General features: G+C 40.2%; 2 protein-coding genes across 9 annotated transcripts; one reads left to right on the forward strand and one right to left on the reverse strand.

Annotated features, from left to right (window-relative positions):
- Positions 1-6: 6 nt before the first annotated feature.
- CCP110 (centriolar coiled-coil protein 110) lies at positions 7-18,308 on the reverse strand. Of its 6 annotated transcripts, XM_074919566.1 has the most exons (16): positions 18,116-18,308; positions 16,439-16,922; positions 15,321-15,477; positions 13,851-13,979; positions 10,770-12,414; positions 9,709-9,833; positions 9,381-9,564; positions 8,548-8,687; positions 8,056-8,172; positions 7,689-7,790; positions 7,294-7,410; positions 6,717-6,796; positions 6,056-6,118; positions 5,045-5,104; positions 4,400-4,482; positions 7-138 (listed from the first exon to the last, which is right to left on the reverse strand). In XM_074919566.1, the coding sequence occupies exons 2-16, from the start codon at positions 16,912-16,914 to the stop codon at positions 86-88; spliced, it is 3,531 nt and encodes a 1,176-aa protein (XP_074775667.1). In that variant the 5' UTR covers positions 16,915-16,922; positions 18,116-18,308; the 3' UTR covers positions 7-85. The 6 variants fall into 6 exon arrangements, with proteins under 6 accessions (XP_074775667.1, XP_074775670.1, XP_074775668.1 ...); XM_074919569.1 differs by lacking the exons at positions 16,439-16,922; positions 18,116-18,308 and adding an exon at positions 16,950-17,365; XM_074919567.1 differs by lacking the exon at positions 18,116-18,308 and having other exon boundaries at positions 9,709-9,830; positions 16,439-17,365.
- Positions 16,782-25,156, forward strand: GDE1 (glycerophosphodiester phosphodiesterase 1). 3 transcript variants are annotated; one of them, XM_074919589.1, is made up of 6 exons: positions 16,782-16,901; positions 20,478-20,653; positions 21,909-22,014; positions 22,798-22,890; positions 23,520-23,731; positions 24,122-25,156. In XM_074919589.1, the coding sequence occupies exons 1-6, from the start codon at positions 16,887-16,889 to the stop codon at positions 24,267-24,269; spliced, it is 750 nt and encodes a 249-aa protein (XP_074775690.1). In that variant the 5' UTR covers positions 16,782-16,886; the 3' UTR covers positions 24,270-25,156. The 3 variants fall into 3 exon arrangements, with proteins under 3 accessions (XP_074775690.1, XP_074775688.1, XP_074775689.1); XM_074919587.1 differs by lacking the exon at positions 16,782-16,901 and adding an exon at positions 18,394-18,780; XM_074919588.1 differs by lacking the exons at positions 16,782-16,901; positions 22,798-22,890 and adding an exon at positions 18,394-18,780.
- The last annotated feature ends 780 nt before the right edge of the window (positions 25,157-25,936 follow it).

The following is a 25,936-nucleotide window of genomic DNA, read 5'->3' on the forward strand; positions in this document are numbered from 1 at the left end:
AGATATAGGAGATGCAATATTTGAACCAGTGCTAAGAATGCCATCATTAGAAAACAGCCATTTTATCCCAGTGAGTGTTGTCGTCTTAAATTGTCACAACATTTGGCTTCTTTCTTTGGGTTCTTCCTGCAGATGCTCCTAAAAATGAAGGAAAAACATTACCATTTTACAATCAGTACTGTTTTTTATAACAGGATTATCCAACAAAAAATAGCCAGAAAATTTTAGGACCAATTTTTTTTTCAAGCAGTATTATATATTCACTGGCTACTTTTAAAATTACAGTTTTCATAACGTTACTCAAAAAATGCCTTACAAAACTACCTATAGGTTTGAAAGTAACAATATTTTATAGTATTTACTTCCTCAGTAACTATTTAATGTTTTTTTCTGCTACTTCAAAACATCTACAATTTCCAAATTTTTAAAAGTTGTCACATCACCAAGACAGAGATTAAATGATTGATAAGTTTAACTACCCCATGTACTGCTTTCAAACAATCAATCAAAAAGACACAAGTCAAATATTTAAGATAACTCTTTCCTTTTCCCTAGCTGCCACGTTAATAAACTAAGAGACAGCTGTAGGTTTCTGTATGTCCATATACACAATTAAAAGTGCGGCATGAATAAGATCATCAGGCAGAGCCCTTATAAAAGGAAAGCTGCTCAATTATGAAAATAATAATAAATAAAAACATCTCTCCACATAGAACAAATATAGTACATCTATGTATATATTTAGACAGTCATATTCTACCAAGGGTAGCACAAGTATCTTCCAGTAATAAGGCTTTAGCACTGCGGGCTGCTAAAAAGTAGCACAACTTAGCATTCATTAGGTTCAGGCAGTTATCAAGAGTGTCCAGCAATGTGAGCAAACATTTACCACATGGTGCAGAGCAGTGGAAATGGAAGACAGCCATGGAAGAGAAATAATTACCAGGCAATTAAATGAATGTGACAAAGTGCCAGTCCTTTTCAGGCTCTTCAGTTACTCCGTGTCAGAGTTGCAGTGGTTACTTACAGGTGTCCAAGGGCTACATTCAGCACAGTGCAAAGCAGCTTTGGGAATGCCCAGAGACCTTGCCACAGCAGGATCCCTCACATCTGAATACTGTTTCCCACTACACAAAAAGGCATTCTCGCTGGCCCAACACTCCAGTGCTGTACTCTTCAGCTCACCTGTGATCTCGTAGGACAAACAACCAGGCTGACAAGCATGAGGCTTTATTAGTGACTTAACACTACCTCTTAACTCTCCTCAAGTGCATTCCAAGTTATATAAAACTTTCGCAGAATAGGACAGTATAGGGAAGTGTAAAAAACCCCAGCAATCTAGACTAAGGAACTGAAGAAGCCAGATTTTATTAAAAACAGTTACAGTCCTTCTGAATACAATCATCAACCAATCTTTTCCAGTGGCAAGGGAAGCAATTACGTGAGGCCTCTCTCCTATGACATACACCTGACCTGCTGTTCACTTACAGCACGTCTGACGTGTTGAGTGCTGGCCTGAACGGCAGCACCCTCCACACACCATCTCACACGGGCAGCCTGCTCCCTACTCAGCCTGCACAGGCACGTGGGAAGGACCACACTTAGCTGAGTGCTGCTGCCACCCAAATACTCTGTATGCCTCATGCCCCAGATTTCTTTTCCACAACACTTACTCAGACTGGGCAGAAACAAAGGAAATGAATAGGTTTAGCTGTAGCAGCAGCCTGATCTCAACCACCTTATTTCAAACACAATCAGACCATACTGAATGCTCCGCCTGGCACAGCTTGCAGACTATTGACTAAGCATCTTGGTCCTATTTAAAATAATTTTTAAAACCCCAAACAAACAAATAAGACTCCTTACACATTTATTAGTTTGTGCTTTTCTCTTTAGTGTAGAAGTTTTGATTGAAGGAGTACAAAACAGCAAAAACTAAATTTAGGATCTCCAGTTGATTCCTAAACAAAATGCCTTCTTGCCAGAAAAAAACAACAATCAATTGGAGAGGTATTAAAGCTACAATGCACTTTGCAGATACAATTTAAAACAACAATCAGAAGAATAGAAAAAAAAAAAAAGTTGGATGAGTATGTTACTGTTTTCTTCTGAGGATTTGTCTCATGTCTAATTTGAATGTATTTATAATAGCTCTGTTCTACTCCTCCTCCTTCCCCTTTGCCCTTTAATAAGCACAATTTAATTGGGAGTCAGGGAAGAATGAAGACATTAAATAAAAATATTATGGGTTAGGAGTACAGCAGACTGGTACAGTTGCAGCTATAAATACATCTCTCTCTGTTGACTAGACCAAGCTATTCACATTTTATCCATATATAAAGCAAACCATGTTTTATTTAAATGTATTAATCTTAAGCTTTTTTCATTATCGCAAAATTATGCAGATTATTTCTTTCATGCCAAATGCTCCCCATCTAATAATTTCAGAACACATTTCTATTCATTTAGTACAAGTAGTCTCACCTATTTATAAAGGAGCATACGGAAGTATTGATATTACCTCATGGGAAAAGACGTGATGCCCAAACACCAAATGAGGTTATGTCGTGCAACCAAAACTAGGCAGTATACAATTGGTTAGACACATCTGCTTTAAATTCCAAGAAGGCCACTATAGAAGGCATTAAATAGCTTTCCAGATATTCAACAAATAGCAAAAACGAAAGGCAAAGAGAAATTTAGAGATGTATCCCAAAGGATTCTTTTCATCGCCAAGTATTAACTGCCACAACTTCGATAATTATGACTAAGATAAATTCAGGGACTTAGCAGAGCCGCACACACTGTTAACACAGAAGAGCGAGAAAGAATGTGTTAATTGGATGTCTGATGCCAAACGCAGATGTAACAAACACTGTGGATCATTATGAGCTGAGCATGAATTATATGAGACTGGGGATGGCATCCAAATCTCCAATCAGTAATAAACACCACTACTCTCTTATAACCTCTGTAATACCGTAACTCACAGAGGTCTTGACTGTTTTGTTGTCCTTGTTCTTCAGCACTCTCATTTACTAATACCAGGCACATTTCTGCAAACTTGCAGATGAAAACTTGCCTTAATGGCTACTTCTGGTTGCTACGATTACTTTATTTTCTTCTTTATATTTCAGAGAGATTATTTACTACTTTTACTACTTTTTCTGTAGTGTCACTGAGTGCAACTGAACAACTGCCTTGCTCCACTTTAGTGGTGACAGCACTGCCACAAGAATTGGCAACTGAACAATAAATGAACAAACTTTGGTTGTAAACTCATCATTTGCTTTTTTTTATTTTCCCCTTTTTTTTTCCCTCTTCAGTCTGAAATATTAAATAACTTTACTATATGTCCTTCTATGGCCACTTCTCTTGGCTTCACAAAGTACTATGAAAAGACCAAACACCACATTTAAACATTGCACACTCTGCACTAAAACTCACAGATACTCCCTGCCAGCATTGCTCCAGGGGTGTAATAAATGAGAGTTTTCTTTATAGGAAAGGTTTGATACTTAATACATAAAGATAATTCAGATCACTATGGAAAACAGTTGAAATCCTACTACATTACAGATATGTTTTATTGAGCCCAAAATTCCCCAATTTTTATACTTAACTTGTGGAACTCCTCTTTGAGAACAAAGTGCAATTAAGATCTTAAACAGTTTTAGAACATATAAACCATTTAAACTTATATAAGAAAATAAATTAAGGTCTGTCACTTAAATTTAATATCTGATTTAAAAAATAGAAACTGTGTAAGATGTTTTAGTGTTTTATTCTCTTCATGCCTGAACAGGCCGAAAACTGAGAGATTTGGCATTACTATCAAACCTAATAAAATGCAACCAGTCAGTAATCTGTATATATAAGTACAAGAATACGCCACTTTTAATATTGGGTTATTAAGACTCAAACTTTCTGTAAAATGCTACAGTAATATATATAATTTTAGGACTGTATGATGACTGAACACCCACTGATAAGTCTGACACTGTCCTTCCTGTCCTTTCAATAAGCTTTGTGTTGAAGACAAGTTACGTGTGTGTACAGAACTAAGAATCAAATGACATTAAGATGCTAACCCAAGTCTATTTTGACTACTATTAGCTTCTCAACAGTTACAGTGAATATATCTGGCAAGGTTTTTTATGACTGGGCATCCAGTGAGTGAAAGCAAATGAGCTGTGCAGTGCATTCTACATACTCTGTTTACAGAATTTGAAAGTGGATGGTTAAGTTACCAGCGCATGTTTGTTTAAAGAGATAGGTTAGATTTAAGACATAGCAAAGCAGGTGCACAAGAAAAGGAAAACAATATATCGCCCATTTCCTTTTTCTAGATGCTAGTAACTTATTTGCTATAAGATCCAAGCACCAATTTTCTACACACCTGAAACAGCCTTGTTAGACACTCTGCTCTCTGAGGCCTTCTTTCTATTTTGCTCAACCCCCTTCATTGAGGTCTTAGGGGTTCTAATTAAATATAAAAAAGTTAATAAGTCACTTGCAACGAAGTTGAAAGGCTGTATCCAAAAATATAAAGACACTAATAAACTCTGTTTGGCATGAAAACATTTTTACAGTTTCCCACAGAGCCTCCTCCTGAGTATAATTCCTATTGACATTATTATGGCTTACGTAGATACATTAAATAGGAGAACATCTCCCCATGAACAGATTTTTAAAACTCTATTCAAAAAATTGATTCAGTTCAGACACTGGCATTACAGTCTACAAATAAAAATATAGATATTTCATTAAGTGGAAGCAAAGCTTCATGGAATGAATGTTACAAATAGAAATGTTGGAACACAGTGTAAATGGAGACAATACACAAGAGGATGAGAACACTAAATATTTTCTTGAAGTATAAGGTAAAACAAAGCTTCATTACACTCAAATTACTGTGAAATGTAATTATTTTTACTTTGAACAATAGTTGCACCGTTATGTGTAAGTATTATTCAAAAATCACTGTGCTCTTGCACTTTGCATTTACTTTCATCCTTAGGCTATAAACAAGCTGTGCCCTTACCCTTGTCTGCAAAGCAGTCTATGAACCGGGGCATTCTGTCCTTGATTTGGTTGAAGTACGCTGTTAAAACACAAACTTCTAGTGAAAAAAGTGCTTTTTCCCACTTAAAAAAAAAAAAAAATCTCATAAGGAATATGGAATTATGCATCACGTTTCACATAACAAATTTCAGAAAAGCTAACAGGTTCTGTAATGCAGATGACACACAGGCAAAAGTGGCAGGAATTAAAATTCCGGAACAGGACTACTACTTCTGCTATTTAAAACAAAGAAACAAAAAAGCACTCAGATAAAACTCCCTCAATAGAGCCTTCTGTTCCTAGTCATTGATAAGAACATACAGGAAAAAAAGGATTGAATCACTTAAAGTAGCCATTGAAGATTGAACTACATTAGTAGACAGCATGTCCTCAAAGCTTTTGGGTGAGCATGGGATAAAAACTGTTTTATAAGGGATGCCAGGTATCTGACTTTTTATACTAGAAAATGGTGCAGACAGGCCTCTTATGAGTAGGGCTGCTGTCTTCCTGAACAGCAAGTACTGAACACTGAAATTTCTGTTATCTAAACAATCACAAAATCTAGAAGCAAGAACTTTTTCTCACAAAAGAAAGCCACTTCTTTTCTGACAGGTTTCTAAAGATAAGCATATCAATGATTACACTGCAAAGTAAAGGGTTATTAAGAAAAGTAATGTCAAACTGAATCCTGAGATACCAATAGTCTATCTCAGAGAAAAACCTTGAACCTGAGCATACAGATTTAAGGCCATAAATAAGTAATTTCTGAAGATAAAATTTCAGAACTGACTCTGACAAAAATAAGCCTTTTCTAACTCCTAATGAGCTAATAAACCCCTTTCTCAGAGAGTGCTAAATCAGATTTCATTCCTGTCTGTCATAACTGGCAGGAATTGAGCCGACTAAGGGCAAATGACCAATGCAGATAAAAGAACCTATCATTATAAGACAGTTACTTAAAAGCATCCTAATACAATTAATCTTCACTCACCGGCTTTCAGGAGTTTTCTGTTTTATGATTATTTTTTTACTTGGCATTCCCATTTCTGAAGCCCTAGAGAAACAAAAGTATTGAAACATATATAAATGATAAAATCATCATCTATGTCTTCAACAGAAACAGTAAGAGAAAACCTACAACAGGATCTACAAGTCTGCACGTAATACTGCCAGAGCAGTATTACAGATTATCGCTTTTTAGACATAAGCAAGTGTAACACAACTGTTCAGTCCACTGTGTTGCAGGATAATGCCCACTACCATCTCCCAAAAAACTTCCAGAGATACTCTACCAAGTATCTCTATTGCTAGGCACTTCAGAAAGACTGAGAAAATAACTGGGAGCGCTTTTTACAATTTACAAAATCAACCACAAACTAAGCGCTCACTGCTGGAATACAGCATAAATGTACTACTTAAGAACAAACATTTTTCTCTCATACAAACAAGACATCTCTTAAAAGTAAGAGTGAGCTACTATTAGGAAGACACCACACACCTGAAGACAGTTTTTTATTCATTTTTCCTAGGAGAGATATTAGTCAGCAAAGAAGCTGATACCCCAAAAACTTCTTTTCGTTATTTTCAATGCCTCCTACTCATCCTCTTGCACCCCACCTACCATCACCACACAAAGGGAGAACTGCACATACTTCATGTACTTTTTCCTGTCCAGAGACTTCTGTGTAGCTGTTGAAAGTGTCACTCTCTCCCTTGGGCTCTTAACTTTATCCTAAAAAGGCAAAAGAAACAAGAGTAACACTAATTACTGCTCTTACTGAGCTTAACCCTGTCTGACCTGCCCCTACTTAAGGAAATAAAATTTAAATACAACCCAAACAACAAAACCAACAGTGTTTTCAGTACTAAGTTCACATTGAGACTAAATTCAAGGTTTTTTTATTTTTTAAAATTAAAGGCTCTTCCTTATACTACCAGATTTAAAAAGGTTGTGTACCATAACAAATTTTTGTTAAGGACTTTTTATTATTTGCACCGTGTTTTTCATTCTAATTTTTATGCATCTACACATTAAAAGTTTCAACATAATAATCTCCTACTGTACTGACCTCTTTTTTTTTTTTTTTAATTTGAAGCTATGTACAGAAGAATAATTAAACAATTTAGATTTTTAAAACTTTTTACTGGGTGAGAAGGAATCTCTTAAAAGCAAAATGATTCAGTAATTAAAGTCTTAAAACAGTTTACATTCTCTTAAGTATAACACACCATTTGCCTGAGCATCTTCTCTTTACGAACTTCACGATCATGACGCAGAATATTCATTCTTTCTGATGCCTCCATTGCAAAAAAGATGTCATGGATGTCATACAGAGCAGCTCGCAGCTGGAAAGAATAATAAAATTTTAATAAAATATTCAGTCAAATTAGCATTCCCATGGTTTTGATCATCAAGCTCTTCTTACTTCCAATCTAAACTAAACACTTGAAAAGATAATTTTGAAATCTCTCTTAATGTGTCAGCACAAAAATGGAATCTTCTCTTCACAGCCATAGTTTAAATTTTTTACTTTAAAACAAAGTCACTGTGAAGGTTTTAGGTATTTATACTTCAAAAGCAGAATATCTAGGAAAGAAAAAAAAAAAGGTTTGAAATGTGTCACCTGAGCCATTACTCTTTCATGAAGAGATGCATCTTGTGCTGAAACACTTCCTCTTTTTAATGGGGCTTCAGACTGAAAGTTTTTTATGAATTCCATAGTATCCTGGGGAAGACAGGAAAATAAGATTAAGCACCAAGCACAATCCTTCACAACAAAGCAATCGTTACAAACTGTACGCATAGGACATATATTCTTTGTTGACTTGGACCTTATGACACTGAGCAATGCAACACACAAACATGCTCACATGACAGACATCCCCAAACTCTTCTGAAAGCAAAAAATGCACGATTTCATCTGTCAATTGAAGGTAGGAACAAAAACAAATAGGAAGAGAAGCTGCATAATATAAAAATGTTGATCTTACTTTTACAGTTTGCTTAAGATGTTTCAGTTTTTCTGTCTGCAGGAGTCTACGAGTGAGAAACCCCTTTGCCACCGCAGTGATCTTATCAAACTTCATTTGTATCTCTGGACTGAAAACCTTAAAAGAAAAGAAGCATTTTCTAAACATTTGATTAAATAAAGCAAGAATTATGAATTATTTCTCAAATAACATCAATCATGTGACATAAGTTTTCAAGTAAGAAACAGCTGTTGTTAAAGGTTTTGTCCAGGCCAGAAGTATCCACCATAATATTAACTTAGCAGAAGCAATATGTTGTTATATGATTATTTTGCACATATGTGCAATGAGAAAAATATCCTATATAGTTCCCTCATGTAATTGAAGTCATTATAAGAAGGGATACTAAACTTTGCTGTGAGATTTATTGCTGCACAGCTATTACAAAGTTACCAGTGTCTTAAAGAAACCAGAGGGCTTTATAAGCTACAAATAAATCTTTTTTTTCCTTACCTGAGTCCACCTAGTTTTGATCCTGTTACTTGGCCTAGATACTGAGGTTTTTATAACTCCAGTTCCTGACGGTCCCCAGAGAAAGAATGAAGTTTCACTTGTTGAAGCAAAGGTATTAGGTGTTGCAGTATGAGCAAAACCTGCACGCAAAGCAGAACGTGAAGTTCACCACACACTTTTGTCCCTAAAGTAATGACTATGTGTGCATATACACTCAGTTCAGAGGTAGCAGCTTTGTTTACAAGGTCACTTATAGACAAGAAGCAATCTGCATATTTCTGATTCATTTCCTAGCAAAATTTGCTAAACAGAAGTCAAACCAAAACGTTTCATAACGTTCTGGAACTGGTGAGAGGTTTTCCATCAGCTACAGCTGTATGTCCTTGCAGTCAAGAGCCCTTGGCAGAGCCTCTTTAATCCTCCTACACAAAGGAGAACTCCTGGCCCACTGCTGTGCCGCTACCTGGCATGAGGATGAACCTTCTGTGACACGACGCAAACCCACATCCTCATCCTTGATCAGATGAGGTTATTTTTAGCTTGTTTTCCTCGAATATACCCTATAACAATTATATAACAAATGCAATACATGGAACAGTACAAGGGTGACTGAAACTGTGCTGAATGCCATCTAGACAAAGATGCAACACAGGCTTTGTTGTACATATGCTGTCAACAGCTGAAGGCAGCAGCTGTCTGCATATCCTGACCAGCAAGTGCCTTGGGGCAGGAACACTTTATTTATCAATGCAGTGGGGCAGCTGGTCCGCTCGAACACCGGAGAGCAAAATATATCACATCATTTAATCTATATTCTACCCTCTCAGTTTTACCGATGCTGGTAGAGTTTGTGTTCTGGACCGTCTCCAGCTGAGACTGCACACTTTCCAGCAAGCCACTCTCACTTTTTTTCCTCCACTCCAACTCCATCCTACTGTTAATATTCACTTTGGAAATTTCTATTTCCGTTGTAGCAACCTTCTTTCCTTTCAACTTTCTCTCCTGCTCTTCCAGTTCCTACAAAAGAAAGAATCAACTCTGAGATTTATTTTTCTAATTCTACAAAGCAACAGAATATACATTTTAAAACCAACTACTTCCTGACAAACTGCAATACAACACACATGCCCTTTGCTTAGAATTTTTCCTCTTTTACCTTACCTTCTGTAATTTCTCCTGTTCTCTCTCTTGTTCAGCTATCAGAATCGACAGTTGCTGTGCATGCTGCTCTTCAAGTCTCTTCCTCATTTCTTCAAAGGCCAACATTTTCGTTTTTAAAATATCTTCTGAGAAGATACATTACAAAGAATCAAGCATTAAATAATTCTGTATGATCTTTGCCACAAACATACATGCTTTTAACAGGAGTAATTTGCATCATCAGCAAAAAGATGCTACATATCTTTGATATCAGGTTTCCACCATGTATCATGAAGAACCTCATCAGTTACTACTGTCCTTCAAAATATTTGCATGTTCATATTTATGGGATAAGCACGTGAATGGAACAGCAGTAACACCAACTGAGCCTACATTAAAATACGGAAGGACACAAAAAATCTACCTCTAAGAATAGTATATCCACACTTGCTTGAGTGAATTAAAATTATTTATGCCACCTCAACTTGATTTGGTAGAGGCACATAAAGATGTAAAACAGCCTGGAATTCAAAGAAAATACCTATATAGTGATTTGCAACCCATTAAAAGGTATTTTCTTTTAATTTACAGACTATCTTTTCTTTTAGTAGTCTTATTGAGACCTCATGGAATTAGACACAATTTTCTTAGTAAAACTAAGTTCCAATTTCTACATTCAAACAGGAAATTAATATTTGTGCTGTCAAATGATACCTTTGAGGATAAATACGTAATTCACAAAACTGATACATGGTTTAGGTGATGTTTCCACATAAACTGTTTAATCAAGTATTTGTTACAAATAACTAAGACTTCTGACTCCAAGAGACTCCTAAGACCACAATTGCTCCATTCTGTAGCAGTTAAAAACAGCTCAAGTAGCAAGCTGAATTTTAGAATTTGTCATTAATTAAAAATTAGAGGAATGAGGTTACTGAAAAAATATAATTTACACTCAATAAAATTTTAGGCTTTTGATATATGTACATACTTAGAAACACCAATGACTAATGATCATTGGGGTTTTTTCTAAAAGATTTATAAACTGAGAAGTAAGTTTTCTCCTACAGGAAATCTTTTACCTTTTACCATACTGTCAGGCGTTGTATTCTTGGTAATGTAAATGGATCCCACAGGATATTTCTGTTCTTGTAACCACTGCTTCTCTTGTTCTTCCATTCCAACTGTTAGAACACAGGGACCATTTTCTTTTTGGCAGTTGTCAGTGTCTAAATCAAGTCTACGTTTTACCTTTTCAAAACTATTTTCTAGAAGCTGCTCGTTTGCTGGGGAAACACTTGGAGTGTCCATCTGCTGTCGCACATTTTTTGTCTGCATTAGGAGTGGGGATGGATTTTCTACATCGTAAGACTTATTGAGTTCTACTGGAGAATTACATTTAGTATTTTCTAGCAAACTTGATGGTTTTGTTTCATTCACAGCTAGGAGCTTCTGTGATACTGTAGACTGACTGATGGCAAAAGGCTCATTCAGTTTTGGAGCTACAATATTAGTACTAGTCTCTACTTTATACGGCCCTCTGCTGTCCATCACTACCTGTCCTTCCACTGTAGCCGACAACGTTCCTTTGCTTTCGAAGTGTCCAAAGGAATGGCGATTCGGTTTGCCAACCCCCAAACCATCACAAGGGCCTGAAGAATTCCTGTTGACACCAGGAACTCTGCTAGGGCAAACCATAGTGAAGTCCACCATGAACTTTGGCACTGATTCAGAAACGTTATTTTTATCAGCAATATCTTGCATGATTAAATCCATCGCTCTACCCTTGCCTTTAGGACTTAACTCGTAAGCATTCACGGGGTTATTTATAACGATGTGGCCCATTGATAAAGGTCTTGGGCGCCTTCGGTGCATTTTAGGGCTCATGCTCGGCTCTGGGCTTGGCAATTTGGCGTAAGAGCCTGTGAGGCTCCTGACAATGCTACTGTCACGATCAAACATAGAAGTCTTTTTAAATTCTTCATCCGAATCCGAATCCACCAGTGGGGGTGTTCCAACTCTCATAGGTATGTCCACTTTAGAAAAACTGGATAAAGTTGACACACTTGTGTTATTGGTGTGAGTAGAAGCACCTTGGAGAAGGGTGTTTGATTTATTAAGACTGGGCTTATCAAGCATCAGAGCGGTGCAACTTCTGCCTGTAAACTTTACTCTTTCTTTCACAGAGTCAGTTGTTTTAACGCCATCATTCTCTTTATCTGAATGACTTTCACTCATACTTCTCTTTGAATTACTTTTTGAGCTACGTTTGGTTGGCTCCTTCTCTATATACTCCCTAGATTTCTTCATCAGGTTCTGAAGACTCATTACATATGGGTCTTGGACTTCCTCATCTGACAGTGGCCCTCCTAGTCCCTCCTGCTTTTGCAAAGCCTGTGACACAAGTCTATGATGCACGTTGTCAGGAGACGTAGCCCTTGGACAAGGTACGTCTTTTGACAAGTGACTCTCACTTTGCTTTGAAAGAATATTTTCTTCTGCTGCTTTAACTACTTCAGTCACATTTGATGTCACCTGCCCAGTAGCATCTGCTGGATTAACTTCTGGTGTCTTTTCAAGCTCCGTGGGACCATGCCTTTCAGGAGAACATGCCAAATTGACATCCGACAGAGCTGTGAAGTCAGTTGAAGCTTTTGAATCGGATTCAGAACAAGTATTCTCAGTCTCCCATGCATTCACATCACTCACACTAGCTCCTTTCCTGATCTGCAAATAAAAATTATAAAAAGTCATGTATTTTCAGTGAAATCTCCTCAGATTTCCAGATTCCTCTAAGCTTCACCTGAATTAAAAAGAATGCTAGTACCTTAAAACCAGTAAAAATTTTCAGTTCAACTGTTACCAATTTCCTACAAATTACTTACAATACAGAGCTCTTTGGAATGAGAGATTATTGAAATTAAAATATAAGTTTGAATAATGGTCCACTCAGCATTTTCACTGATAACTATTATCCGAATGCAAAGAAGCCTTTTCTTCATAAGGTAATCTAGATATATTCAAATAATTTTATGGCTCCAAATTATCCTGCAAGATTCCTCTTAAAATATGAAAATGTTTACATTAAATAAGAAATTTAATTGAAAAATTTCAGCATGAAATATAGTGATCTATAGACAACTAAGAACAAATCAACGAAACTCTTAATAAAAATAGTGGAACTATAAAATTATTTGTTCATTTCTTTACTAATCCAAAGACAATTAAATACAAGTTTTCATTTGTTCAGTACTTGGAAAACCAACTTTATTTAAGTGAGAATTAAATGCCTCTTCCAGCCAGCATCTGTTTAAAAGGATTTTCACAGTAAAATTATCTTATAGGTTATCCTATATGTTGCAACTCAGTTACCAAGGGGACACTTTTGGGGGGGGGGAAAAAAAGCTAACATTTTTGCATTGAATATATGTTCCTGGTCCACTCTTCAAATTCCAAGCCAGACAACTGTTGCCACCTACACTCCAGTAAACAATGCAAACTAGTAGGTTTTGTCTGCCACCTTAGTAACTCAACAAATTCAATACTAACTGTACTTGTTTAAGCAACAGGTTAATTTAAACACTGTATTACAACTGTTTTAAAGACAAATAATACCACTTGATTGTATTTAATACTCTTTTCAATTTAAATCTCTACTAAATTCCTCATTGAAGCAGCAAAGAAAACAAAATAATTGCAGTAAAATTGTAAAGCACACAACAGAATTACAAGTTACTGTGAAGGTGATTTTAATTCTGTAATTGTAAGGTCGAATATAGATTATTTTCTGATTAAACTATAAGTTTGCAAATAAAGCAAGCTCTAAAACTAGGCGTCGTGTTCCTTTGTTTTTATAATCTAGTTGTTTCAAAACACAGTTACAAAAGCAACAGTCAGTCATCTGGTGTGGTCTGTCCTTTGCATATACCAAAATAAGCCACGAAAAGCAAGTCCTGTGCATTACAATGAACATAGATATTATCACTAAATTATCAATTATCAAGTCATGTAGCATGAAATACCAGCCAACACTGGTTCTAGAGAGCTAACTGCTATTAATTTCATGTTTATATTGGTGAACAATTAAACCTCAGCACTTTCTTAAAATGTCTATAAGCAGAAGTTTTCTGTAATGCTGTAAGAAGGCTTTGGACTAACACTACCTGAACATTTTCTAGAATCTCCTGTACACAATTCAACAAGGCTCTTTTCCGGGAGTTCTGTTTCCAGGTCTCTAGGTCCAGTGCTTTCTGTTTATATTGCTGTATTTCCTTTTTCTTTTCAAGGCTAAGCTGCAAAACAGAGGGTAAGAAACATGGTTTATATCTCTAAATGCACATTTCAATACAGAATTACAGAAATAAATTAGAAAGAAAAACAAAGGAACAAAACAACAGAAGAATAACAATCACCTAAGTTGAGACTTTGTGCACACTTTAAACACCAGCTTCTTTTTAACCAGTTATACTTTTTTAATGGAAGATCTTGCACAAAATGCCTTCTTGGCACACATGCAAATGAACATGAATTTAAAAGATCATTTATAAAAAATTTGCATGAACATTACATGTTACAGTACGGACTTCAAATGACACAGGACTCAGACCACAAGACAGGTCTTTCCAAGTCCTCTACGGAGATGGGAGGTTTGGGCATCCTGGGCAGCCCTCCGTGACCCATCTTCCTACCCATACTCAAACTATTAAGCTCTATGAAGGACTAGCTTGCACTTGCCCTCTTGAACCAGAGATGGATTTCACAACAAGACAGAAATGTATGCAAGCAGTCTTCTGGATCCTTTCAGCAATCAGAACCTGAAAACCTTCCAAGTTACTACTTAAGAATATGCAGTTTGGATAAAAGTGAAAACTAGATCTACAAACCCACATCTACAAAAATGAGTTTCACAGAGTTCTACAAAATTAGTCTCAAGTCAAATTATGCATTTCTTCCACGAAACCTTAAAATATCCACCCATTTGTAAATGAAAAATATTAGAATATACAATTTAGTCTCCAATGTATATCTGTATCATGATTCTTGGACATTGTTGTTAGAGAGTGTCTCCATTCATAATTCCCATCACTGAAATAAGGAAGTCAGCTGCATTATTGCATAAACTACCAACAGTCTTCTGCTTGGCTCTGTTTGCATTAAATACAGAGTGACTTAACATAACTGATGAGCCTGTGAAATACATTAGAGGAAGCTGCAAATGCATGCAAAATTCACTTAAAAGCTTTTTAATGATCTCTGTATTGCCTGCTTGGACTTCTTTTCTGACACTTAAACTTGCATGTTGAATATTGGGAATGTCAATATGATTTTACATGGTTAAGCCCAGCAATAACGTTAACCTATTTAATACCACAAATAATTTTACTCCCCTTGTGAAGGTAACATTTCAGGAAATTAAATCTAATGTAGTCTATGTGGAAAAAAGCACATTTTACCCCTTTACTCTGTAAAATTAAGGCTAGGAATGCTTAGAATACACTAAGCAGCAGGCCAGATGATGCTTCACACAAAGCTGTACCTTCAGTAGAATCATCACATGTGGACATCAAAGCTAGTGCCAATAGCACAGTTAGCACACCAGGAAAGAAAAGGAAAGAAAGAAAAAAAAGTCTTACCAGAGGGGAAAGCACAGGAACTCCATGGAATTGAATGAGGGAGATAGTTTTGTGCTGAACAGTGAAAGAGGTTTCTCTTTTTATTGCCTCTTCTTGGATTCTGGAAAGATGTTTCTTACAGAATATTTCATAGTCCTCCATCTTCATGTTAACAGAGCTGCAAAGAATAATAACGTTACTCTCCCACGTATTTCCAAGACCATGAAGGGAAAACACCACCATAACTAATTCTATATCACTGTATTCCAGGAAACAAATTATACATTAGAAAACTGAGCTAAGTTTCTCTTTTTTCTATCATTAACAAAAGCTGCAAAGCTGGCTTCATTTCCCATATAAAAATAAAATCTACATATGAGTCAAAAAAACATGATCACAGGTGCACTGAGAAGAAAGCAAGCACTGAGATAAGATTTACAAAACTACACATGCTACAGATAATCTTAACAATTTCCGTCAAAGACTTAACCTTTAAGGTCTCCCGTGATTATCATATAGATCCTATTGACGGAAAAAAAAAAAAAAAAAAGCAGCCAAATTAAAAAAAAAATAATAAGCTGACATTAAAGCTAGACCAGACTTTATATTCAAGGGGCTGAGAGGAATTTGTGTCCCACTCCCATGAGCCTCCTCCTCGACACATCCCTCTATGAACAGACGCCAATACTTCCACCAAAAGAAAACCCACCTTAGAGCCCAGTTTCCGTAAAAGAGCCTACATATCCCACCCTGCCCATCCTACCGGAGTCAAAATTCAGAGCCAAGCACCACCTGCCAAGGCCTGCCACGGCTTTTGTTCCCCTCGCACGCCCCTTCGGCTGGTTCCTGCCTTCCTCCCGCCCGCTCCGGACGCGCCGAACCCCCCCGGCCGCTGGGCAGGACCCCTGCTCCCGGGCCCGGGCGGCCGCGCCGCCTCTCCTCTCCTCTCTCTCCCCTCGGCCGCCTGCCCCGCACCAACCTCACACCCGTCTCCGGGAAACCGGCGGCGGCGCCGGGCCTGGCCCCGCGGCCCTCCCCGCCCGGCAGCAGCGAGCCCACCACAGCGCCATCGCCCCGCAGGGCTCAGCCCGGCGCACAGCCCCTCCCGGGCCCTGGCGCCGCCGGCCAACGCTCGGTACCTGCGCGGGGCTCGGAGCCCTCGGAGCCGCCGGCCCGCTCCCCGTAGCCCGGGCGCCCCGCGCAGCGCTGCCCCGGCAACCGCCCCGCCCCGCCGCCCCGCAGCACTACAAGGCCCGGCGCGCCCTGCGGCCGCTCCCCCGCCTCGGGGCGGGGCGCTGTCTCCTCGGCCAAAGACTTGGGAAGAAACCCTCTTGATTTGGCCTAGGAAAGGACGTGAGCTCGGTGCGCGAACCCCTTCACGTATGTGAGCCGCGCGGGACAAATCTGTCATTCCCGGGCGAGCTCCCGGGCGGCGAGCTGGGAGCGGGCGCCGTCGGTCACCGCCTCCCGGGGACGCCCGCCCGCGGGTCTCCTCACGGTTCCCCTGGGAGCGCGGGTGAAGTCTGCTCGGCCTTCGCACGTTGAACAGCGCGGGGCTGCACCGCCCTTGTACCGCCAGGACCACGAATGTGCCGCCAGCAGGTATCCGTTTCATTCAACACGCTGCGATGGGAAAGATAAACACGAGACCTTGTTAACCGGCTCTCTGGGGACAGCATCACGGCCTCACCGCGGACATCCTGTCCCTCCCGCCCGGGGCAGCCAGCTGCTGCGCCAGCAGCCGGAGGGAGGGTAACGCTGACCCATGAGGCAGGTCAGGCAGAAAACACACTTGTCTGCCAGCACCAGTCCAGGGGAAATGAATTTAAATGTATGGAAACACCTAGTTCCCAGTGAGCATTCAGAGATGTTAAAAGCTGTCGTTCTTGTTTCAAAAAACAACTCCTTCATCTGGTACCTTTTCAACATGTTAACTATTATTGAGGGTTTTTTTAAATCTTCACCTTTAATCTTAACAAATGCTGTTGTTTATCCAAAGATTTTTAAATATGTAAGACATCTAATTAGACATTCCATTATTTGTTATGTGTCTGCATATATGTTTGGTTTTTCTTCAGATACACCTGGCAGAAGCACAAAACCATAAGCAGAAAATAATATCTGAGACGCTCAGAACCAGCTAGGACTATAGGTGACAAATAATTATCTCAGTTATTAATAAAATAATTTAAATCCTGTTTAGAAGATTGCCTGATGTCTATGCCACCTCTGGTTGGCAAGAGTTCCTCACTACAAGGTCAGTTCCTTCCTATCCTTCCCACAGAGAACACAGGGGAAAAAAAAAAAGGGTCAAAATTTTAATTTATGTTAATCCAAAAAAGTAAAAATCTTAATTTACGTTAATACAAAAAGCCAAAATCTTGATTTACGTTGATACAAATTGCTATTTCCTCTGCTTTGCTATTCTACTTCCAGACTAAACCAGGCCAGCTTCTTCAGCCTTCCCCGACTCCGCCGTCTTGCTGCCCTTTCCCGGGGACACTTCCCAGCGGCTCACGCTCGGGTGATGCAGAGTGCGAGCAGCGAGAGCCCGGGCAGCAGCACCGCTCCTCGGGGGGGAACCGCTGGTCCTGGGGCGGCTCCGGCCTCCTCACAGCACCGCGGTTGCAGCCCCGGGTTCAGTTCGCGAGCAGGCATCAACGGATAGTTAACTACGTAATATAGTTAGTGATATCATATAGACCACCTAGAACATTGTATAGAGAAATACAATAACTAGTTGGAAAATGGCTGATATTAATATCGTATCTCTAATTAGTTGGCTGGTATAGGTGGAAAAAACCCTCCAGACGTACACGTCATCCGCGACTCTCCGGGCAGCGGTGCCTTCCTTCAGTTAACACCATTTATTTTTATCTGCGGTATTTTTAATCTGGAATAACCCCCAGTTTCTCGCCGCGCCCCTCCGACCTTGCCCTGAGGCGTTCCTCGGCCCCGGGCCCCGCCGGCCTCGTCCTGCCCGTCCCCGCGGCGCCGCCTCCTCCCGCCCCGCGGCGCCCGCCGGTGCCGGGCGGCGATTGGCTGGCGGTGACAGCCGTCACGCGCCGGTTAGCGGAAGGCGGGTGAGCGGCGGGCGCCGATTGGTTGGTGGCGTCTGGGGGCCGAGTGCTGGTTGGCTGCCGCCCGGCGCGGCGGCGTTGCCCTTGCCCTGAGACGACGCAGCGGGTCCGGTTCCGGCCCGGCGGGCGCTGCTGCCGCCGCCGCCATGTTGTGCCACGGGGAGGGCCTGCTGAGCTCCCTCACGGCGCTGCTGGGGGCGGTGCTGGCGCTGAGCCGCAGCCCGGCGCTGGCCTGCCTGGTGACGGCCGGTCTCTACCTGGCGCTGCACCTCTTCAGCCTGGAGCCCGCCGCGCCTCAGAGCGCCCAGCGCGTCCTGCGGCCCCGCGGCGCCGCCGCCCGCATCGCCCACCGCGGCGGCGCGCACGACGCGCCCGAGAACACGCTGGCGGCCATCCGACAGGTCAGCACGGCGGGGCCAAGCCGTGGCCGTGCCCGCCGCCCCTCCTTCCCCGGCTCGTCTCGGAGAGTCGCCGTGCCCCGGGGGGCGCTGGGAGCGAGTTTAACGTGCCCGGCCGGTACGGGACGTGCCGCGCCTGGGACGAGGTCGGAAGTGTGAGGCCGAGCTGCCACATGCTCCGCAGAGAGCGAGCGAGCGAGCGAGCCTCGGGAGCCTGTCTCCCCATAGGTCTGGTGCGTGAGAGCCTGAAATCGGTGGGCAGTAATACGAGCCTGTGGGTTATGTTTGATCATCTGCCTTTCGGCAGGCACCAAGCCCTCGCCGCCTCCCTAACTCCAGCTTCTTCCGACTTGCCGCACAAAGCTGTGTGGCTTCTCAGTCCCGCGTCCTCATGCGGATTCAGAACAGTTTGATCGGGCCTGAGTCTGGCGGAAAGTGTTATATCCCTGGTGTTGAGGGATATTTTAGCATTGTAGCAATAATGAAATACTGTGTTTTGCTGATGTTGCAACAAAATATAGAGAGTAGACAGCAACGTAGTAACAGGTCGTTTGCTTTTTAAGCCTTGAAGATCGGTAGTGAGAATCCAGTTATGGGAGAATCTGCTATTGTGAGAACTTCACTGTGTACAGCCCCGCTGTGAAACTTACTGCTGCCTCATCTGCAAAGCACCGTGGTGCAGCCAGGGTTCAAAATATGTTTCTAAGAATCATTTGAACTTGTGATGAGCAGGCCCTCAAATGTCGTGTATCTGTGATGATGAGATGTTGCTGCTCTGATGGTTTCTTACTTTTGAGCAAGGCAGGGCTCTTTGTTCTGATAAATTCTGAAGCTGCACAGTCAACATCCTTACCTCTCGAGCAACCTCTAGTGCATACCTGGAATTTGTCTTTCTGGTGCATTGGCCCTTTTCCCAGGAGGGCATTTGTCCTTCAGAACAATTTGTCTTGTTTTCAGTTCACTTGGGTGCTTTTCTGAGGAGTTCAAGGGAAAGGAGCAGGATTTATGAAATGTTCCAAGGCAGCCCGTATCAGGGAGCTGCTTATTGCTCTCTGATGTGGGGATTCCTCAGATAGGAGTAGGGATTTGCCTACATACATCTACTACTTAGTTCAAGCATGGTGAGTGGTTCTTCTGAGAAGTTTTGTATTTACTGTGTATGGTGGATCAACCGTACTGCACATGAATCGCAAATCTGACTCTTAAAGGAAATATTGCACCTGTGTGCCATAAAAAAAGGGATGATATAGCTTTTCCTTGTGCAAGTAAAGACTTTGTGCTCTGATGGCCTGCTCTGATTCTGGCTTCTAAGTGCTAATCTATAAATTATCTAGGCTGTAGTCATTTGTTTCACCCCTCTTTTAGAAAGGAATATAATTTAAGGACTGAGGAGTTATTAGACCAGAAGGAGAGAGCAGGATTCTTTTCTGCATTTTTATCCTGAAACAGCCCCAATCCCAAGACATTATCACTATGGTTTCATCTGTAAAATAGACTATATGCTTTCAGTTGATTTACAAATGCTTTTCATAATACCTTGGATAAAACCTGCTTTGTTCTGCAGATCAATCTTACAGAAAAGAACATTAATAGTTTATTATTTTTTACCAGAATACAAGCTAATTATAGCTGTATCTATATCAAATCTATAAATCTGTCTCTTCCATTGTGTGACTTTTTTTTTTTTTTTTCTTTTTAAGGCAGCTGAGAATGGAGCAACAGGTGTTGAGTTGGATCTTGAATTTACTGCAGATGGTGTTCCCATTCTAATGCATGATGAAACAGTAGAAAGGACAACTGATGGGTCTGGAAGATTGTGTGACTTGACTTTTGATGAAGTTAGGAGGCTTAACCCATCAGCAAAACATAGGCTATGGTAAATCAACTATTGCTGTTCTGAAACCACTGTTTCAACAGTGAAAAAAACATTCTTGATAAAAAAAATTGATCTATCACTGATGAAAACTTATGTAAATTTAAAACCTAATTCCACATGTTACTTCTCATTTGATTTTAGAAGCATATGAGATTGTATCTCCCTACCCATCCTTGCAATAGGAACAGTGAAGCAGAGTCAAGATAATGGCTTTCAAGGACAAAATCCACAGGCATCTAATGTGAAACAGGTTAATCTCTACATAAGTTTCCCCTAAATTGACTGCAGGACCCCAAAGATACTGGGAGTTTCACAGTATATCAAAACTGACTTGAATAATTACTTCTAAAATTAATTTTGTTCACATATATTTCTTGACTGATTGTCTCTTGGGGATTCTAAACATCAGGATTATACTGTTGAAAAGGGACTACACAGATTTCCTGGGTAGTCTCAGGTAGGAGCTGTGACCCCAGTAGCTGATTAGGTCCTTTCCAGTGGCATGCAGGGGAACGTATGTTTATACATTACTGAAATGCTGATGACACTGCAACTTCTAGAGTATCGTAGGTGAATCCATTTTAGGAGAAGAACTTTTAGTGTGCGTTCCTTGTATTTCTGAGACACTGCATTAGAGAATTCCAGACTCCTGTAAATGTACCACCTGTAAGTCTGTGGTACAAGTAACATCTTCCCTGGTTGCTACAGGAAAGGTGATCACCTGAGCCACTCAGAGAGAAATTCCACATAGGCAGTTACTGCTGAGCAGCTGTTGTTCAGAATAATTTATTGATGTGTGAAGCTGCTTCTCCTACATCCTTTTCTTATTCTGCCAGGATCTGCATTTCTGGCTCAGGAGTGGGTGGATGGGTACTCAGCAGCTGGGACTGAATGCTTATTTGTGGTAGTTGCGAAGGAGGTGAGGAACTGAGGTTAGTGTTTTGGTGTGGATGTAGGGTCAGTGAACATCAGATTAGACCTTGAATTTGGAAGGATGTTTAATAATTGTCTAGTGGGATCTTGGGGGCAATAGAGACACACATATCCCTATGCACATCCTTGACATGTGCAGCTGTTCGCTGGGGGAGAGAGTCCCTGCTGCCATTGCTAGTGGTGCTTGATCCCACCTCTAATACTAGTGTACCAGCAAACTATGTTCAAGAATTCCTAGGAAACAGCTCTGTGTAGTGGGGGATGTGTGTGTGCACATGTGTGTCTTGACTGCATTCCAGTGAGGAGTTATCTGTTTCTGCAGGAACAAATTCCAGGGTGAAAAGGTACCAACTCTGAGAGAAGCTGTTGTGGAGTCTATGCATCACAATCTTATCATCTACTTTGATGTCAAAGGCCATGCAAATCAGGTACCACTTACTGTACTAAGACACATTGCTTCACCCTTTGGGTTTCTAACCTGCTTTCGTGTTGGTCTCAAACAGATATGTGTGGTATAGTCCCTTCTCTAATATGGGCGAGACTGGGTCTGCTATTTGTGTCATCCAAAGTTGGGCTGTCAAAGCAAAGACAACCTGCTCCCTTGTCCCATTCCACTGTCCTGGAAAGCTGCAACTTAAAATTAATGTGAGACTTGTGTGAGTGTTGAGTCTAGTTCACAACACATCACACACTCACAATCATGAAACAAAGCAAAGTGAATTCCCTGCCTGTTGCAGAGGGGAGATAGCATCTCATCTTCAGCCTCCAACTAAGGATCCTGCTTGTTTATAATTTGCATTACTGAAGGGAGATGCAAGTGATCAATCATTAACATTTCATCCAAATTAAAATATTTTTTATTTAGCATAGCAAAATGTGGAAATACATTCATTCTCCCCCTTGAACTAAACCCTAGACAGTACTTCAGAATTTTATCCACTGTATATTTAAGGGTATTTCAAAACACTGAGAATGCTACTCATTGCTGTAAACAGAATCACGAAAAGGACTTGTTGTAAAAAAACAAAATGTCATTTCTGTGTTAATGGTATACACAAGATGCTGGTTTCCTTCTTCCCCCTTTCCATCTCAGTCTTGTTACACAAAACAGGAAAGTATTTTTAGAGCGGATTATTTTAAAATGACTTTGTAGTGTAAAGTCAATATGAGCGTATGTACAAAGATAACGTTTGTGTATCTCTAATTGGCAGGCAGTTGACGCCCTAAAACAGCTCTACCTGGAATTTCCACGTTTGTATAACAACAGCGTTGTCTGTTCTTTCATGCCAGATGTTGTTTATAAGGTGACGTTTCCTAAAAGCTTGCTTTGTTGTTTTTTTTCTATTTCCGCCTAGGAATTTCAATAAGATATACAACTTCCAGTTCCAGATTACTTTTGGGCTGTTAATATTGCTAAACTAAAAAAAAAAAAAGCATAAATCGTAAGTCTCCTGCATAATTGTATTAGATCACTCTGTGCTCATTAGATGCACACTTGAATCTACAACAGTTCCCTTCATTCTGAAAGCTATGTGGAAAACAGTGCATTGCTCTTACAGCTGGCATATGGCCAGGTATCTGTGTGCAAGGTACCTTTTAAATCCCATATTTTAATGTAAATGTGGGCTAATATTAAAACTGTTTCCTAATTCTCTTTGCCAAGTCCATTTACTATGTATTTTGTTCTATTGCCTGTTATGCAACTTTTTTAACTTAAGAGCAGTTGCTTATGCAGCATATTTTAAAGAAAAATCAGCAAAATATCATAAACCACTTCTAAAAGAGTTACAAAAGGATCTAGGGGGGGAGGGGGAGGAGGAATCTGGTAGAGCTGCAAATGCAATCTAGCACTTCGTATCTAACCTCTCCTGATTTATATTTAACTCAGCTTGGCTTTTGTATGAATTGCAGTCTTTTCTCCTTGATCTTCCAGATGAGACAAGCTGACAGAAATGTGGTAACAGCACTAACACACAGGCCTTGGCATCTGAGCCATTTTGGAGATGGGACACCCCGTTTCAATTCCTCCTGGAAACATTATTTGTATATGATGATGGATATCATTCTAGATTGGAGCCTACACAGTTTCTTGTGGCGATTGTGTGGGGTTTCAGCATTCCTCATACAGAAAAATTTTGTTTCTCAGTAAGTGTTAAAGCTTGTTAATATATCAGGAGGCAGTATCATTCTATTAGTATGTAAGGGTGGAGTTAACAATAGTGTATGTTAATTTGTTCCATTTAACGTTGTTTAAGGTTGTTTAGTTTCCTATTTTAAGCCTCTCTTTTCAATCTGTATTTTTATCTTATGTTAGATCCTTAATTTAATCTCAAAGGGGAAGAAAACTTGCTTTTGCCTGTTCACAGTAATAAAACACAAAAGGATGACAGTGCAAAAGATGATGCACTATTGTTCTTAATGTGATACTGATGTAAGACTAAAACCACTTACTGATGTAAGACTAAAACCTCAGCACTATCTGCCTTAAATATGGTACTGTCAGCCTTCCTCTAATGGTGTCTTTGTTCCCCACAGAGAGTACGTGAGGCAGTGGTCTTCAAAAGGAATTCAGGTGGTTGCCTGGACAGTGAACACATTTGCAGAAAAAAGCTACTACGAAAGCGTCCTCGTATCCAGCTACATCACGGACAGCTTGGTGGAAGACTGTGATCCTCATTACTAGACCTGTGCTTGGTAGGCATCAACCTCAATAAGCTGTCTCACTTGGGCAGGTCTGAATTCACAATGAGCAGGTATCCACTGGTCCAGACAGCACCTCTAATGATAGTTCTGGGAAAAGAGCAGTACTGTACTTCTGCTGTATGGTCAGATCTCAAATGCAGAAAAGCCCTGTCTTACAACACTTGGCAAAGCTGAGGTACAGCCACTTGCAGTCTGAGGGGATCATACTGTAACGTAAAAGGATCAGGTTTGACAAGCTAATGGGGCAACTCCCTGTTGTGCAGGTTGCCTTAATTCTCCCACTGTTCCTTTGCTTCGTTTAAATTTTGGTTATAAAGTCATATCAACAATTTTTAGTATCAAAATTTAAAGTTGTACCTTGACTTTAGTAATTTAGTTTGTTCTGTGACTGTATAATAATCTGAGGTTGATTTATGGCATCTTAAAAACATCTACATTACTGTTCTCAAAACAGAACCTGAAAATAATGGTGCCAAAATAGCAGGTGAGTATATTTCCCTCCTACTACATGGAAAGATGCCTGTGCTGCATCTTGACAAGGAAAAGAAAACCAGCTTTCCATGTTCAATGTGAAGACTATGAGAATTAATGAATAAAACTTGAGTATCTTACCTTCCAGACTTTTTAAAAGAACCAAGGGAGGATAGATTATTTCTTCTAATGATACAGCACATGAATGTATTTATTTTTAAAAGAAAGCTATATATCGAGTGCTGGTAGAGGTAGAACAAATAGAGCTGAAATGTCTTTTTACTTTGCTTATTGTTTGCATGACTGAAGGGCACTCACAAGGATATGTGGGAAACTGTAATCCAGATTTAACTTGAAATCAAGTCTGCAGTTTAATAAACAATATCTGTCGGCTCATGGCTAGGGTATTCTTTATCAGCTGCGCACCAGTAGATTGATGTGGAATGTCAAAATGAGTGCAGGTTGCTTGCTATTTTTTCTGATGGGTAAAACCCCCAGGTGTTCTCATCACAGCTACCATCAATGGGCCATGAACCATTTTGGCTCTGCTCTGGAAGGAGTGGGCAGTAGACACAGTGGTCAAGGATTAGCAAGAGCAGAAAACTCCTGTGGAGCCAGCCCTAACACCAATTAGACTACCTTTTCTTAATGGCCAATACATGGAATTACTAAATTTAATAATTTCATTTCAGAAGAATGTGATACTAATTCCAACAGAAATGAGGAATTTGAACATTTAGGGGATTGGTTACTGGCGGCAGGTTATTCGGGCATCATCTCACCAGGTATCTTAGACCGTGCAATGTAGTGATTGGTATGTCTGACCAGGAAGTGCCACCATGTTTTGATAAGGTAGTGCCTTGTGCTGCTTCGGTGGTGTTGGATTCATTGTTTCCTTGTTTGGGTGTTGCTGTGTTTCAGGTGCATGCTGCACCCTACCCTGGTGCTCCCTTCAGGGGTGCTAGGGGAAACGGATCAGCACGCTGCATGGACGGGTACTGTCTGGTGTGGTGCTGTGGATGTAACTGCTCTTGGTAGTATGCCTCACAGTTAGAATTGGTTCTCATTCACATAGCCAACCAAGGTTTTAAAGAAACTTCTATAAAAGATGCAAAAGGTAGTAATAAAAAAAAATCAGTCATTGGTGGAAAGAACTACACAATTGTTCCAATTAAG

Source organism: Athene noctua, chromosome 15 (assembly GCF_965140245.1).
Source record: "Athene noctua chromosome 15, bAthNoc1.hap1.1, whole genome shotgun sequence".
Lineage (NCBI taxonomy): Eukaryota > Metazoa > Chordata > Aves > Strigiformes > Strigidae > Athene > Athene noctua.

Coding starts and splice junctions, on each gene's coding strand:
- CCP110 (XM_074919566.1), bottom strand. CDS start 16,914: ATGAAACGGATACCTGCTGGCGGCACATTCGTGGTCCTGGCGGTACAA. Junction 12,415..13,850: donor AGATTCTAGAAAATGTTCAG/GTAGTGTTAGTC, acceptor TTTTATTTGCAG/ATCAGGAAAGGAGCTAGTGT. Junction 8,173..8,547: donor TCAAAACTAGGTGGACTCAG/GTAAGGAAAAAA, acceptor TTTTCTTTTAAG/GTTTTCAGTCCAGAGATACA.
- GDE1 (XM_074919587.1), top strand. CDS start 18,526: ATGTTGTGCCACGGGGAGGGCCTGCTGAGCTCCCTCACGGCGCTGCTG. Junction 22,015..22,797: donor TCAAAGGCCATGCAAATCAG/GTACCACTTACT, acceptor TCTAATTGGCAG/GCAGTTGACGCCCTAAAACA. Junction 23,732..24,121: donor CAGAAAAATTTTGTTTCTCA/GTAAGTGTTAAA, acceptor TGTTCCCCACAG/AGAGTACGTGAGGCAGTGGT.